The sequence below is a fragment of the Microcaecilia unicolor genome, chromosome 2 (genome assembly GCF_901765095.1).
Source record: "Microcaecilia unicolor chromosome 2, aMicUni1.1, whole genome shotgun sequence".
Classification (NCBI taxonomy): Eukaryota; Metazoa; Chordata; class Amphibia; order Gymnophiona; family Siphonopidae; genus Microcaecilia; species Microcaecilia unicolor.
Window position 1 is genome coordinate 126880162 of NC_044032.1, and position 16459 is coordinate 126896620.

Sequence of the window (16459 nt, forward strand, 5' to 3'; positions counted from 1 at the left end):
TAGTTATCAGCTTGTTACTCAAATTGCACACACCTATATAGAATCCAGGTGTTTATGCCATGGGCTCTCTGGTAAATGCACATTATCGGCATCTGCAAATGGTCAGTAAGTGACCCCTCTAGCATCAGCAGATATCCGGCAATAAAACATGCTTTAAGAAGCTATGTTCTCAGTTTTTCCTCTATTCTTTAGTTTGTACGTGTAAATGCTACATATGTGCAAATCACCAATGTTTTATAAAACGCAAACTTTACAGAAAAGCACAGACCCATATAAGACGCAACTTCAAAATTGATCATTTCAGATCCATTATTAAAACTGTGTGTGTCTTATCTAAGAAAAAGTAGAAACAATTACACTTGTACCAAGTATTTGATCAGATCTGGGCACCTTACTAACTGCAGAAGCCAGAAGATGACAAAAGTGCTTACTGTTAGGTTGGTGGTGTTGAAGTATATTTTGAGAACAACCTACTATATACCTACCTACTGTAATGTGGAATGCTTCCTGAATATGTGGCTGCTGTTCTTCATCCTCAGATAATTCTTGTCTATTCTTTTTCTTAATATAAGCCACCACAAAGAAACATAGCCCAACTAGGACAATCAAAGGTCCCATTATTTGGAGAGAAAGCAAGCCACAGCCCTTGAGGTCGGCATTGGAATGACTGCTGCTGTTGAACTGTTGACTTTGCCAAATCGTGTCGCATCCAGGAACCCAAACACCTAGCACACTAATTAATATGCCACTAGTAAGGAACAGAAAGCCAAAAATAAGAAACTGCGCAAACTGGCGACTCTCCCCACATAAAAAGATATTGTCTGGGTCCACTTGATCACCTTGCAACTGCCTCTGACTGACAAAAAGCCTTGCCCTTGATCTTGCAAGCAAGATAGAGCCCAGACCAATCACAGCAAGAGAGGGCCCGACAACTTTCAGGGCCATATTACAGCTTGTGAAGCTCTCAGACTGGCATGCCTGGAAACCAAAAATTGAGAGCAGGATTCCAGTACAGAACAGCACAACTCCAAAAACAAAAAGGAAAAAAATAAGCTTGCTAGTGCAGCCACGGCTTCCATTCCAAAAGGAGAGGGAATTGGTAAAAGGATTCATCACCAAAAAGACGAAGAGGATCTTTCACTGGAATTCAAACACCTCCAACAATATCTATAGGGGGGAAAAATGAAAAAATTTAAACTTTAACACTGTCTGTACACTTTTTTTCTGTTCTTCTCAGATTTCTGCTGACGCTACTACAGTAGGTCCCTGCTAATATATGATAGTAAAGAAGGGAAATGGGAATCAGCATACTGCCTTTCTGTGGTTTTTGCAACTACATTCAAAACAGTTTACATAGTATATACAGGTACTTATTTGTACCTGGGGCAATGGAGGGTTAAGTGACTTGCCCAGAGTCACAAGGAGCTGCAGTGGGAATCGAACCCAGATCCCCAGGATCAGAGTCTACTGCACTAACCACTAGGCTACTCCTCCACTCCAACACATTCACAAGTACTATGGGATCACACTTGACTACAGTTCAGTGTGCAATCATGCCAAACAGGTTGCATTTTAAGAGCAAATTTTCAAAGGCTTTTGATCATAGCCCAACACATCAATTGCTCCCTACAGGGGTCTTTTACTAAAGCGTAGTGAGTGCTAAATGCAGTAAATTCTATTTTATACTTATGAACCATGTGGCAGCACACGTGGTCCATAGTTATAAAATAGACTTGCAGCATTTAGCCTGCACTCATGGCCATTACTGTGCACTAAGCTTTAGTAAGGGCACCAAATAGGTTTACTCCAGTTACTCCCATCATCAGTCCGAGATTTTGGGGAGTAAATCACCCACCATGATTAAACTTTATTCATTTAAAGAAAGGCATCAGTTTTTCACTTCATTCTAAATTTTGTGCTCTATTTTCATAGTAAATGAACACATTTCTATTATTCAGTAGGCTTAGGTGTATCAGAGAAAAATGCATTGAATCAGGATACAAGAAATAAATTAGTGCTCGAGTTCTTTGCACACACATTTAAAAAAAAAAAACCCACTTCCTAAACAATAGAAATGCTCAGTTTGTACACAATTGACTATTTACGATGATTCTTGGACTATAAAAAGCATGACCCATACCATGTATAAAGGGTCCCGTTTATTAAGCCGCGTTCATAGCGTGTGCTAAAAATTATCATGCAGCACTCATATATGGGTGTCTCTAGCATTAGTGTGTGCTAAGAAATACCAGTGCGCCTACAGCGCAGCTTAGTAAACAGGGCCCAAAGGCTTTAATCTGTTCTCATAAAAGATAGGAGACAACAAAATTCTTAATTCGCACCCCCCCCCCCCATAAGACAATCATTTCCCAGGCACCAAATGAGGTTAAAGACCATGTTTTATACTTTGATGTCATGTATATATTAAGTAAAATATGACATCAAAACATAAAACATGCTCTTGATGAGCTGAATCTGTTTTTAAACTTTGTTAAACTGGCACATGAGATGCCATCGTTACTTTCAGATGCATCATAAGTATAAAATGTAATGCACACTATATTCAAAACAAGTTTTCACTCCAGGTTAATAACACCTGGAATAAAAGACTTGTTTTAATCTACTACCATTTCACAAAAATGAAGTTAATGAAATGCATACTCACACAGTTATTAGTGGGCCCAAGCCACTAAAGTCACCAGAAACAAAAGCAAAGGATCAGCAGAGGAATCTGGGTCATGTGCTGGCTGGAAAGGCTATGGGCATGTAACTTGTTTTCTGTAGCTGGCAATTGCATATTATAGTAAAAAATAAATCTCATAACCTGACTTTTAGATCCATGACCAGATGAAGTTCTAAAGTCCCTATATAAAGTATGTGCATGTATGGCTGGAGGATGGGGGAAAGCAGAAAAGGTAGAATACAGAGACAAAAATGAAGTTTCCGTCTGCCCTCAGATTTGTAGGTCTCCCTACCGTGAAACCCCTTCACTTTCCCTGACCCCCCCCCCCCACACACACACACACATACAGCCTAGCTGCGTGTGTCACATGGCTGCAATTTGTGTTTATGTGAACATGGGGACCAAGCAAGAATATGCTTTGAATGGAGTGACTTAATACAACTGAAAAGACTTATCAAGTTAAACTAGCTCCAGGAGAAAGGTTTTAGGCGAGTCCCTATTCTGTTGTAGGACCTGCAGCACCGATTTCGATGAGGACTACAAACAGCACCCTGAATTAGGATGGAAGTTCAAAAACAGGACCGGCCAGCTCCAATGCAAGTTTATGCTGCATCTGTATATTGCCCCTCATAGGACATTCTGTGCAACATTACGGGTGGACGATAAATATCCCAAGTGCTTGGTGGGAGGAATACACCTTGGACATATGTTCTGGTCTTGGCCTCCAGTACAGGTCTTTTGAGTTCAGTTAACTGGTCATGTTTCCCAGTTTTGGAAAACTCACTGATCCTCATCACCTTGCCAGTTCAATGTGTTTCTGTTACAGGGACAGCCTTCTCCAGGTATGTAAGCCTTTTTAAAATGCTCTTTGATGCCAAAAAGACAACCTTGCAGTGTCGGCTCTCAGCAGACACTCCCACAGTCTCACAATGGAGATCAGCCATGATACTGCTATGTTCATTGGAATGTAAGGGGATTTCTGATTTGTCAACCTTAAAGGGAGAGTCCTTCCTGAGGACTTGGGCACCCATTTGGGACATTGACCCCTGTGGCACTAAGTAGGAATTTAAATGCCTAGACGGGTAGCATCAGTGATATAGCAGGATTGGGGTGAGTATTTATGTGTATACTTTGGTGGCACCTTACATTGTGCATTACAGTTGATTGTGTGTTTATCTAATCCAATCTTATTGATACATCCCTTTATTGGTGTTTAATAAAAATTGCTTGGAAAAAAAAATAGGACCACCCAAAAAAAAACACCTTCCTGGAACTGGGTAGCTTGGCTGCTCTGGTCAATATTCAAAACTATTTAACCAGCAAGGAACAAATCCTGGCCAGTTAACTTTTTGGCACCTGTGGATATTCAGAAGGAGATAACCCATCATCTAAATATTCATGGTTTGCCACTAACTGGTGTTAATATGCGGGGGTCTAGAGAAGGTTAATTCAAAACACTGGCTATATCATGTGACACAGGCTGTTAGGTGCTGATATTCAATGCCAAACCAGCTATGTTTAGCAGTTTGAATAGGCCACTTATTAGCGCTAAATGTCAGCTTAACCAGTTAAACTGCTCCAGTCAAAAAATGAAACCGGATAGTCAATGATGACCACCGGATACGGCCTGGCATTGAATATCTGGTCTCACTGCCAGCATCACGTGGTCACCATACAGCCCACCACTGGTGGAATATTGGGGAGGTGGAAATAGGTTCAAGTATAAATTTACAAGAAGTTTTATATGTGACAAAAACTTCACAAATGGAAAAAGGAATAGAAAGTGATGTTATCTAGCTTTCTCTGATGCATGTGAAAGGATAAAGCTACAGCGGAGTCAGTACTAGGGCAGTTTTTAAAGGAATTTGCCCAGAAAACTGAATTGCCCAGTAAGTAGAGGTATAAACAATTAGCAGTATATAACCCTACCGCTAAGGCCATTGGTGCTATGAAAGATAGCAGCAGAGGATGGGTGGCATGCCCCTGGAATCCACACTGGGAGAGGGTGGTTGAGTGCAAATGGCGCCAGATGATGGATCCTGCCTCCCTCTTGGTCCAATTAGGACCAGTAGGAGCGAGGGGAGCTCAGGGAAGGGAGTCGGGGGAAAGCAGCATGCACTCAACCTGCAGCCACAAAATTAAAAAAAAAAAAGCGCCCAACCCCCAGCCACAGGCTAAAAAGTGCCCAAAAACCCACAACCGCGACTATCCTAGAAATCCCACCAGAAGTTGCGGGAAACTGCCCAATATGGCACAATACCACCAACATAGCAACTCTGGGGGGGGGGGGGGGGGGGGGCATCTGATTGGTGGCAGAGGTCCCCAAGGTCAGACTAGGAAGAAGGGCGAGAAGCACAGAACCCCAGGCAGGTTACCCCTCCAACTAGGAGCAAACTGAGCACAAATGAAGCAGCAGCCTATTTACTCCTATGGCTTACTACTACTACATTTCAAGAATATGGGATTTTATGGGGGAGAGGCAGTCCTGAGGGTGATATATGGACAGGAGAAGTCGTGTTTGGAAGGGAGGGGGTGCTTACTGTATGTTATAGGAACACACACAGCCATTTTAACAGAAAGAAGTTATTTGAAGCTACCTGTCTGCACATTATACTGTTGTCTACCTTGAAACACTTTAAAAGCAGAAAAGGTTGGCTCAACTATCCCTTAACTTCACCCAGTTTTGGAGCTACACCGTCAGTAACTTAGCAAACTGCAGATGAAAGATCAGCGGGCATAGGAGCCAATTCTGTGGGTGTTTGCACACCCCCAATATTGAGTAAACTCCTTGTTTAGCCGCTGTGCTGTGTCCAGAAAGGGGTTAACGACTGTCTGTTGATTTTAGCGCACACCACAACTCATTTTGAAAAGCTGGCTCCGTGTCATTGAGAACTACTGTCAACAATAAAAAGGTGTCTGAACTTACGGCGAACCAAGCAAAAAAAAAAAAAAAAAGTTAACGTGTCTTTTAAATTCATGCCCGATGATGCCCCTACAACACACTAAATCGCCTGGAATCATCTCAAATCTAGGTGAAAGTCCGGTCGGTCGGCTCCTCCTGATCGGGTTTCGGTTTACCTTTCAAAGCCCCGAGCCAGAAAGAGGAGGAGTCATAACTCACAGCCTTTAACCCCCCCCCCCCCTAAGTCTCTGCCTCACACTAAAAGGTATACACTGTCTGTCACAAAAGTAGCTTATCTCACCACCACCCACAAGAACCAAACCACGCCTCACCGCACTAAAAAAACAAAAACTTCAGTACTAAAAACAATTTTCACAGGTTTTCTTTCTTTTCAACATAACTTTTTCTTAACATCTTCTCCTTCTTACCTCGCCGTATCCACTTCTACTCAAGACCCATCTACAGAACGACATAGACTGGCGTGCTCACACACACCTCCTCCCCCTTAACTAGCTTCTACTGCCCGGCTGCAGGTTCATCGTCGTCGGCGTCGCCCGTGTTCTATATACCTGCGCGCGCCCACATCTGGGCGGGGGAAAGTGCGCGCGCGTGTGTGAGGCAATGATGAGAGCAGGTTTAGACTGGTGATGTGAGTACAGAAAAGACTAACGAAGAAGCATTCCAACTAAAAATATGTATATGTAACGATAAGGGGATAAAAATCGGTGAGAGGGGAAATCTCGAGGTACTCATTTTTTTTTTTTTTAAGTGGAGAAGGGTAAGGGTGGCTATGCCGTTGTTTCACCCGTCAGCCAGGTGGGCTGTACAGTGATAGATGATGGCTCCCACTCTCAGCTGTGTGCGGTGGGGGCGGGCTGACCTTCAGCAGGCGCTAACCGGAGCCGGCTGAAGGGGCTTCTGGTTTGAATTTGAACTCTCGTTGCCTTTAACACGTAATATAAAATGCAGCCTGGTTTGTGTTTCTTCTCCTGCCCATATTGTGCAACATTTCTGGGTATTGTTTTAACTAATAATGCCTTGGAAGTACAGAACGCTCTAGAAGCAAATTATTCGTATTAGAAATCGCCTTAAAACACCAATAGCTCGCACTGTTGTGGACGTTTGGCTTTTAAAATGGTGCCTGACTCTGCGATGCACTTTATCAATTAAAAAAAAAAAAAAGAGGTAAAATATGCCTGCTATTGGAGAAGCCACCCAGTTAACTGGGAGTAAAGCAATGACTAGACGATATTCTAATCATTGCAAAGCATATATAACAAAAAAGAAACTGGGAATTTCATTTTTTAAAACCAACAAAGCTATGGTCAGGTGAATCATATTTATTTTATTAGGATTTATTTACTGCCTTTTTAAATTTTTTTAATTCACTCAAGGGGATGTACAGCAAGAATAAGTCAAACATAATATGCAATTACAGCAATATAAATATTCAAATTAATACAAAATATGGCATAGTAATATGCTACATTACAATGTCAACACAATAGGTGATAAAACACTTAATAGACAGCATAGGGCAGTGGTTTCCAAACCTGATCACAGAGGACCCCCAGCCAGTCAGGTTTTCAGGATATGGAAAACAAACTAGCAGATCAATATAATATCCAAACCACTTTATTGACGATACCGTATGTAAAGACAAATGCCCACAATAGGTGATAAAATACTTAATAGACAGCATAGGGCAGTGGTTTCCAAACCTGATCACAGAGGAACCCCAGCCAGTCAGGTTTTCAGAATATCCACAATGAATTTTCATGAGAGAGACTTGCATGCAAAGATGGAACGTATATGTTGTACCCCCTTCAGGACATCCCTGGATCCGGGTCCCAACTTAGCTGTAGCTTCCTGAGGGCAGCCTCCATCAGTCCCTTACCTGGCGCTTGGTACCTCCACCTAGGGATGAAAAGCGTTAGTAGTTGGGATTACCCTCTTCTCCCCCTCCCCCCTGGAAAAATCCAGAAAGACCACCGTGAACTAGGCTGGCTAATAAATTGGTTGAATTGGCAGCCTATTCAATGCATTGAGAGACATATTGTTTTTTGGCTGCTTTTAAGACCTGGTGATACTTTGTCATGTGTTTTCTACAGTTTAGCCTGGCCTCATCCAGGCAAGAGTTAGGTCGTATCCTTTCTAGTCTCTGTCCTTCACACTAAGAGTTCAAAGTTCTGAAGAAAACCAAGGGTAGTGTTTGTGAGTGGGGCGTAAGACCATTTTTTAGTGGTGCCATTTTCTCTAAGGTCTTAGCTGAGTGTGTATTCCAAATATCAATCTATTCTGACACTAGGAAATTCTCAGCAGTCAGCTTTCTTCTTGTCTCTGATCGCCAAACTCTGGGCAGTGCCATTTATTTCAGGTGGTCACTTAAGGAAAACTTAATTAGAAAATGGTTTTGTCCATATTTCAATACTGCTTATCCCAGTATTCTGGGATGTCAACCCCTTTGTAGAATGCCAAGTCTAGTATGTGACCCTTTTCATGTGTTGGAGAAATTGATCACCTGTGTGAATCCTGCTGCTGCTGCTGCTACTACTACTACTAATCTAGAGCGCTACCAGACGTATGCAGTGCTGTACACATTATGTACAGGTACTTTCTCATACCTAGAGGGCTCACAATAAAGGTTTTTTTGTACCTGGGGCAATAGAGGGTTAAGTGACTTACCCAAGGTCACAAGGAGCTACAGTGGGAATTCAAACCAAGTTGCCAGGATCAAAGCCCCCTGCACTAACCATTAGGAACCACAGGAAGACAGCTATGGTGATATTTAGGGTTTCGAAGTGCAGATTGAAATCTCCCATGATCACCATCCTAGGGTAATTCAGGGTCACTTGTGTAATCAGATCAAGGAGTTGCACAGATGTGTTGTTACAAGGTGCTTGGTATACTATGAGCAGCCAGTTTGGTTTCTCCTCTTCTAGCTGGATTAATAGAGATTCTGATTCATCTGATTCAAGGAGTGGAGGAGTAGCCTAGTGGTTAGTGCAGCGGACTTTGATCCTGGGGAACTGGGTTCAATTTCCACTGTAGCTCCTTGTGACTGTGGGAAAGTCACTTAACCCTCCATTGACCCAGGTACAAAATAAGTACATGTATATATGTAAACCGCTTTGAATGTAGTTGCAAAATACCACAGAAAGGCGGTATATCAAGTCCCATTTCCCTTTCCCCCTTTACCTGGGGAATGTCGATTCTGCTCAGTTTAATTGTATCCCAAATCAGTACTGCTAGAATCATGGTGCAGATAAAGGCCAAATGACCCATCCAGTCTTCCCATCCATACCATCCACTATCTCCTCCTCTCCCTAAAAGATCCCAAGTATTTGGCCCGTTCTTTTTTTTTTTTTTTTAATTCAGGTACAGTCTGTCAGGTTGGTCGTGAGCCCTTGAGCCTAGTTCAGCTTTTGGGCCAAGGCCTAGGATGGCCCGAACAGGTACTATACACTACCCCAGCTACCAAGCCCTGCACACACACATGCCACCAACTTGCACTTCCAGAAAGGGAAAGATAGGGCATTCAGGCGGGCCTCATGGCCTATCGGGAACCCACTTGCTCAGAATACAGTCATACGGGCCTCACGGCCTGACCGGAACCGACTCAAACCCAGGGAAGGGAGAAAGAAAAAACGAGGGGGTCCCCACGGGGACTACAGCACTAATACACTAAGTGCTCGCAAGGACACAAGGGAAAAATGAACTAAGAGAGGTAACTATATGCCATGGAGATATTTAAATATCTCTATCGTATCCCCTCTCTCCCACAGTATACATATTGAGGTCTATAAGTCTGTCCCCATATCCTTTATATGAGTGTATACACTGGGTATTCTTAAAGTCAGTTTCTTGTATATGAATATAAGTAAAAATCAGAAACTCCAATTTTAACTTCAGAATTTAAATATACAAACAATAGATTAAAACTTTTTATATAATATGTGCTCAGTTTTTAGGTGTATACACTTAAACTCAGGAACTGAGATGTTATAGCACCTTTCCATACATCATAGCACACCCTGCCTCCTCCTGATAAGTTATAACTCAATCAAATCTTCAAAGTAAACCAAAAAAAGGTTTTTTTGTTAATGCAGATTATGTAGCACTATTACTTAGCTTGATCAGTGGGTTTAATGCAGTCAATGGTGTGTACAAGTCGCTTCATGCAGATTCCTGGTTAGTGTATAACTATTTTTATATATAGTGCAAAACTTCTTCATTCAAAACAACACAACTTCCCAAGTTCCCTACATGGGCCAATGACCAATTGGCTAAGACCAATTTGGAGAAGTTTTCCTTCTGAAGTTGCTGTATTTTGAGTTCCCCTGAAGACGCCATTTGATTGGCGAAACATGGCCCATGTAGGGAACTTGGGAAGTTGTGTTGTTTTGAATGAAGAAGTTTTGCACTATATATAAAAATAGTTATACACTAACCAGGAATCTGCATGAAGCGACTTGTACACACCATTGACTGCATTAAACCCACTGATCAAGCTAAGTAATAGTGCTACATAATCTGCATTAACAAAAAAACCTTTTTTTGGTTTACTTTGAAGATTTGATTGAGTTATAACTTATCAGGAGGAGGCAGGGTGTGCTATGATGTATGGAAAGGTGCTATAACATCTCAGTTCCTGAGTAAGTGTATACACCTAAAAACTGAGCACATATTATATAAAAAATGTTTTAATCTATTAATTGTTTGTATATTTAAATTCTGAAGTTAAAATTGGAGTTTCTGATTTTTACTTATACCCATATCCTTTATGACAGATCACTGACCAATTTTGTAGCTGCCCTCTTGACCAACACCATCCTGTTTATATCTTTCTGAAGGTGAGGGTTCCAGAATTGCACAAAGCATTCTTAATGGGGCCTTACCAGAGACTTATACAGGGACACTATTGCCTTTTTTGTTTTCCCTGCTGGCCATTCCTGTCCCTGTGCACCAAGCAACCTTCTGGCTTTGGCCATCACCTGTTCTATCTATTTGGCCATCTTAAGGTCATCAGATACAATCACCCCCAATTCCTGCTTTTCATACATACACAGAAGTACTTCACCCCCTTTACTATAATTGCTGCCTTGGATTTTTGCAGCCCAAGTGCATGACCTTTCATGTTTTAGCACTGAATCTTACTTAGTTGCCAATTTCTGAAGCATTCTTAAAGCTTTGCTAGATCCATTCTTATACTATGCACACCCTCTGGAGTTTGTACCCTATTGCAGAGTTTGGTATCATCTGCAAAGAAGCAAACCTTACCAGACAGCCCTTCCATAATGTGAAGGAGTTGAGATCCCAACATCAGTAACACTACCAAATAACATAACCTTCCCAGTTGAATCTGAAACTGAAGTGCTTGGGGTCCTTCTAGACTCCTCCCTATCATTCTCATCCCACATCAATCAACTATGGAAGAAAACAATGTTTAAAATGAGACAACGACGACTAATCAGGTCGTTCTTTGATCAAACCGCCTTTGCACTATTAGTCCAAATGCTGATCCTACCGCATCTGGACTATTGTAATACCCTATTTTTTGGTATTATGGCCAATTATCAAAGAAAACTGCAGATCATACAGAACACTGAGGCAAGATTAATTTTCAAACTGAATAAATACACTAGCATTACGTCATATCTTACAAAACTACACTAGTTACCCATAGATGAAAGAATCAGATTTAAAGTCTCCTGTCTAGTCTTTCAGATTCTGCTGATCAACATAGCATCCATTGACATCGTTCAATCCAACAGACTAAAAAAAACAATTGATCCTAACCCCACTATTCTACAAGAGTATCCGATTTTAGAAGATCTTCAACTCTGTTCCCGGCATCAGGGATCACATTATGGAACTCACTCTCCCTGGCTATTAGAACAGAGTCTAACTACCAAGGCTTTTGGAACAGGCTAAAAACCTTCCTCTTTCCAAAGACTGCTATATAATAATCACCACACTTCAAGCCCCCAACGGACCACAGAACTATCAAAATACCACAACAAAGTATTCACTTCAATGTCCTTCTTATAATATTGTATCAACCTTTGTTCCTCTGACTATGTAAATCGCACTGAACCCTAAAACAGGATATTAGCGGTATATAACACCTGAATTGAATCACTTACAAAGATGTTAAAAGAGCTGGTCCAAGGACTGATAATATTCTTTTCCTCAGAGGAAACTCCATTTACTGCTACCCTCTGTTTCCTTCCACTTAACCAATTTCTAACCTAGTCAGTCACTTTATGTTATGAGGTATTTATAACCTGTCAACTCTTCCTTAATGAGATTCAAAGTGAGGTAACAAATTTAACAAGGCAACTGATCATACATCAAGAATTACAAATAAGCAAATATCATAAGGAAAACAAAGACTGCGAAAGTAGTACTAGCAATGATGATGAGAAAACAAATGCATCTTTAGTGTCATCTGAAAAATTTAATAATCCTTCAAATGACGAATCTGGAGACGAACACAGATGGAAATGCTAAAGTTAAATATTGACATGACCAAGAATTAAAACAATTATTTAAGGTTTTAAGTTTTTGCAACAAATCCTCAGGACAGGCATCAAATAGAAACTTAAAAGCCAAGCAGAATACTTTAAAACAAATCCTTGCTTGAACAAGCAGCCAATGTAATCTATTAAGCAAAGGGGAAACATGGTCATACTTAGATTTGCGAAAGATCAATTGTGCTACGGAGTTCTGAACCAGTTGAAGCTTAGCAACATACTTCACTGCTACACCCAAGTATAAAGAGTTACTGTAATCAAGTATCTGTAAAATAGCCAGTTGAACAATAACCCTGAAATGTTCTTGCAGAAAATAAGGGCGCAGCAAAGTTGTATGAGTATAAAGTAAGCCTTCTGTACTACATTATTTATCTGAGTTCCGATAGAGAAGAATCAAGGGTCATTACCAGGACCCTGAACTCTTTTTCCACTTTCAGTGTATTTCCATCTTCCATGGCAATAGAATGAGAAATATTAGAAGGATGCATACTGAACCATAAAACTTTGTTTTTTCTGCATTCAATTTGAGCCTCACAGAGATCGACCAATCTATTTTCTTTATGCATGTGTAAACAGTAGAATACTTAGAATCAGTATTCTGCCTGACTGGAATTAAAAGAAAAATATCAGCATATGACATTACTTGTTCCCCAGGTTCCAAAGAAATCTGTCTGAGTGCTCATATAAATATTGTACAATAAAGGGGAAACAAGGGAACCTTGGGTCACACTACATTGTCGATTCCAAGGGTTTGAAAAATTACCATCCTTCAAAACAACATACTGACAAGTAAAGTTAATAGTATTTCATAATTGTGTCAAAAGCGACAGAAATGTCAAATGGTAACAGCACCATTTTGCGACCCCAACACAGAACCTGCTTAACCGTAGAGGTTAAAGATAACAGCAAAGTTTCAGTGCTGTGGAGCGGTCGGAACCAATGTTGAGATCCATGGAGTAGATTAGATCTTTCAATATAATCAAATAACTAGGAACCCACAACAAATTCCACAAGTTTAGATAGGAACGAGATATTTGCAATAGGCCTATAGTTGGAAGCTTGAGATAAGACACCTTCTACTTGTTTAGGAATTGGGGTTAATACAATATTCCCCATGTCATAAGTGAACCTCCTGAAGCCAATGTAGTGTTAACAAATAAAACTAACCAATTCATTAATTCAGGAGAAAGGTCTTTTAACAAAAATGATGACATTTTATCTAAAGGGCAGCTAGAACAGGATAATCTGATCACCAAAGGAAGCAGAGTACATGTAGAGACTTTTACAGTACTACCATAAGGAGTCAAGCTGTCATTTAAGGGCCTCTTGCTCTTATATGGCAGCCTGACCCCTAGTGGTAGTGCCACAAGGATACTGCCAGTAGTTGTCAATCCCATTTTGAACTTAGTGCCACTGAGCGCAACTGGGGGAAAGGGGGGGAGCTCTTCTGAGGGGGGGCGTTAGATGTATTCGGGGGGGGGGGTGCCTTCAGAGGAGGGAGAAAGAGAGTGCCTGGTTCTTTTGATGCGCTAGCCCCTTTATGATATGGCTCTGGAGCATTAGGCCACAGGTTAAGCAGTCCAATGCGCCTGGGCAGTATGAACAATGCAGCTTGTGAGGTTGATCGCAAACTACATTATTCATGTGCCATAGAAGTCATTAATCTGAGGTACTGAGATACTGCAGGTTAGTGAGTCCTGTGGCAAACCAAGGTGTGGTAAAAGCCCAAGTTTTATCACACCTGAATTACTACTTCCCTTAATCCACTGAGTACTCTTATTCTTTGGGCTATAGGTTTAGCTATAATCCTACAGATGGTAAAGATCCAGAGGTAACATCACACTTGCTTCTAGAAGACTTGAAGTTCTATAGTCTCAGCAGTCAACACCAAGCAGAAAATCTTTATTTATTTATTTGACTTGATATACTGCTTTAACTGTTTGGGTCAAAGCAGTTAACGAAAGGTTTTCAGATGACAACCTTCTTTAAAGGAAAATTGGACAAGTCTGAAAACAAGTTTCTAATTGATGACTGTGGCATAAATATCTAGGAATAGAGGAAGGCGCAACAATCCAGCATAAATTATTGACAGAAAAGATCAGTGAAGCATATTACAGGAGATTACAATTTTTATATCAAAAAGTGTTGTAACATCATGGAACAAGATACAAGCAGTAAGAGCAGTGACATCATGGAATAAAATACAAGCAGTCAATCATCTTGCAATCACCACACTTTCCTACAGCTTTGGAATTGTAGATGAACCTCTTAAATATCTTGAAAAACTGGATATACAAACTAGAAACTCCTCCATGCCCATGAGGTAATTTATTAGAATCTGTATATGCCAAGACTGTACATTCCTAGAACTGAAAGAAAGAGGGTTGAGCCTCATAGAAATAGATTATACATATAGGGGATAATTCTATGAGGAGAGCACCAACATTTAGGCACCAAGAATGCACATAAATGACCAGAATACTGGTATGAACATTCATAGGAGTGCACGTACATAAATGCCAATTTCCTTGTCATCAAGCAGATGAAGCCATTACGTATGGGTTGTGTCCATCAACCAGCAGGGGGAGATAGAGAGCACTCAACTTTTCACAGTGCCTCATGGCCAGCCAGCTCCACTGCCTCTTCAGTATTCTCTATCTCCCCAAGCAGGGTGGCTGCAGCTTCTTCGAGCTCCATCAAAAATCTGCCGGGGGGTGGCTCCTGGCTTGCCAGTTGTTAGCCGGGGTGTTAGAGGCTATAGCAGCTTCACTTTGAAGGCACATAGGTTAGCCCTTTCCCTGCCTTACCCATGCCCCCCGTGGATGTGGACATGTTAGCTTGCTTTTCCCTGTCCTTTCCCACTCAGTGGATGCAGGCACATTGGTTCGCCTTTCCCTGCCTTTCCCACTCATCTGAGCCTCCGGAGTTCTTATTACCTCTGCTTTCCTCACAGCGTTTAAAAAAAAAAAATGGAACAGAGGTTTTCCTTTGATTCTTCTATGGGACCGGAGCTGTGATACTCGGTCCGGTGAGGTAAGAGTGTTTTCTAACTCCTCCAGGGTGGGCCTGCGATTGGGGCGTTTTTGGTGCGAAACCGCCATTTTTTAATTTTTGTTTTTTTATTTTTGTTACATTTGTACCCCACGCTTTCCCACTCATGGCAGGCTCAATGCGGCAGGCAATGCCCAGAGTCACAAGGAGCTGCCTGTGTCGGGAATCAAACTCAGTTCCTCAGTTCCCCAGGACCAAAGTCCACCACCCTAACCACTAGGCCACTCCTCCACTCCCGCCATTTTCGACGATGGCTGCAGAGAATGTAAAGCGCTGTTCCCGGTGTGGCAAGCGCAAATCAGCAGCGGGGCTCTGTAAATCGTGCTGTACAGGTGTAAGAGCCGGCCCGAGCATGGCGAGTGATGATTCTTCCCGCTCAGAGCTGGCAGCGGACGCCATTTTGTTTTCTCCACATGGCGCAGCCTCTGTAGAGACGGAGAGCCCTGAGCCCGGGGGGGGGGGGGGGGACCTCGAATTGAGGCTATTCAGGGAGCGGCTAGCCCTGGACGGGATCTGGTGCCCAGGGCGAGTTTTTCTCCCCTGATTTTGTGTTATTATTGCATACAGCATACAAGCTGAAAAGAGCTCTCCCTCAAGGGTCGTCTGAGGCCCCTTCTATTTGTCCCCCCCCCCCCCCCCCCCCGGTGGATTCTGGCCTGGGACTGCCCGCTGAGGCTATTTTCCCTGATAATTGGCATAAAGAAGCGTAGAAGGGCTAATTCCCCTTCAGATTGTGGTGCACCTCCTTTTTCCCCCCCGTGGTCGGGCTGTGAGGATTCGGAGAGTTCTGGCAGGCCTTCGTGGTCTGAGGAGCCAGAGTCAGGTGCAGAATTACCACAGGATCTGGATGATCCCTCCGCGGTGAGGATTTTCCACCGTGATGAGCTGCCAGCGCTTATTTCAGATGCCCTACAGGTCCTTTCTATTGAAGAGCCTGACAGTGGCACAGCCTCCTCTGTGAATCCTAGGATGGCTAGTACCAAAAAGCCTGCTCGAGCCTTTCCTTTGCATGACTCCATCCAAGAGCTTATTTCCGCTCAGTGGGCTGACCCCGAGGGACCTTTGAAAGTTTCCAGGGCTATGGGGCAATTATACCCTCTGCGTGAGGAGCATTTGGCTCGCTTTGCAATGCCTAAAGTTGATGCCCTAGTCATTGCGGTGACAAAGAGAACTACCCTCCCTGTTGAAGGAGGAGTTGCCCTGAAGGATACACAAGACCGTAAGGCTGGAAGCAGCACTTAAACGGTCCTTTGAAATTGCAGGTCTTACTGTTCGGGCATCTGCATG

General features: G+C 42.2%; 1 protein-coding gene across 1 annotated transcript in view; it reads right to left on the reverse strand.

The window, feature by feature from the left end:
- Positions 1-6123, reverse strand: part of TMEM171 (transmembrane protein 171) — a 28536-nt gene extending 22413 nt beyond the window's left edge. Inside the window, exons 1-2 of the mRNA XM_030193295.1 lie at positions 6014-6123; positions 486-1167 (exon numbers count right to left, since the gene is read on the reverse strand). Of these exons, the coding sequence (XP_030049155.1) occupies positions 486-1113 (628 nt within the window). The 5' untranslated portion in view covers positions 1114-1167; positions 6014-6123. The remainder of the gene's footprint in view (positions 1-485; positions 1168-6013) is intronic.
- Between the last annotated feature and the right edge of the window lie 10336 nt (positions 6124-16459).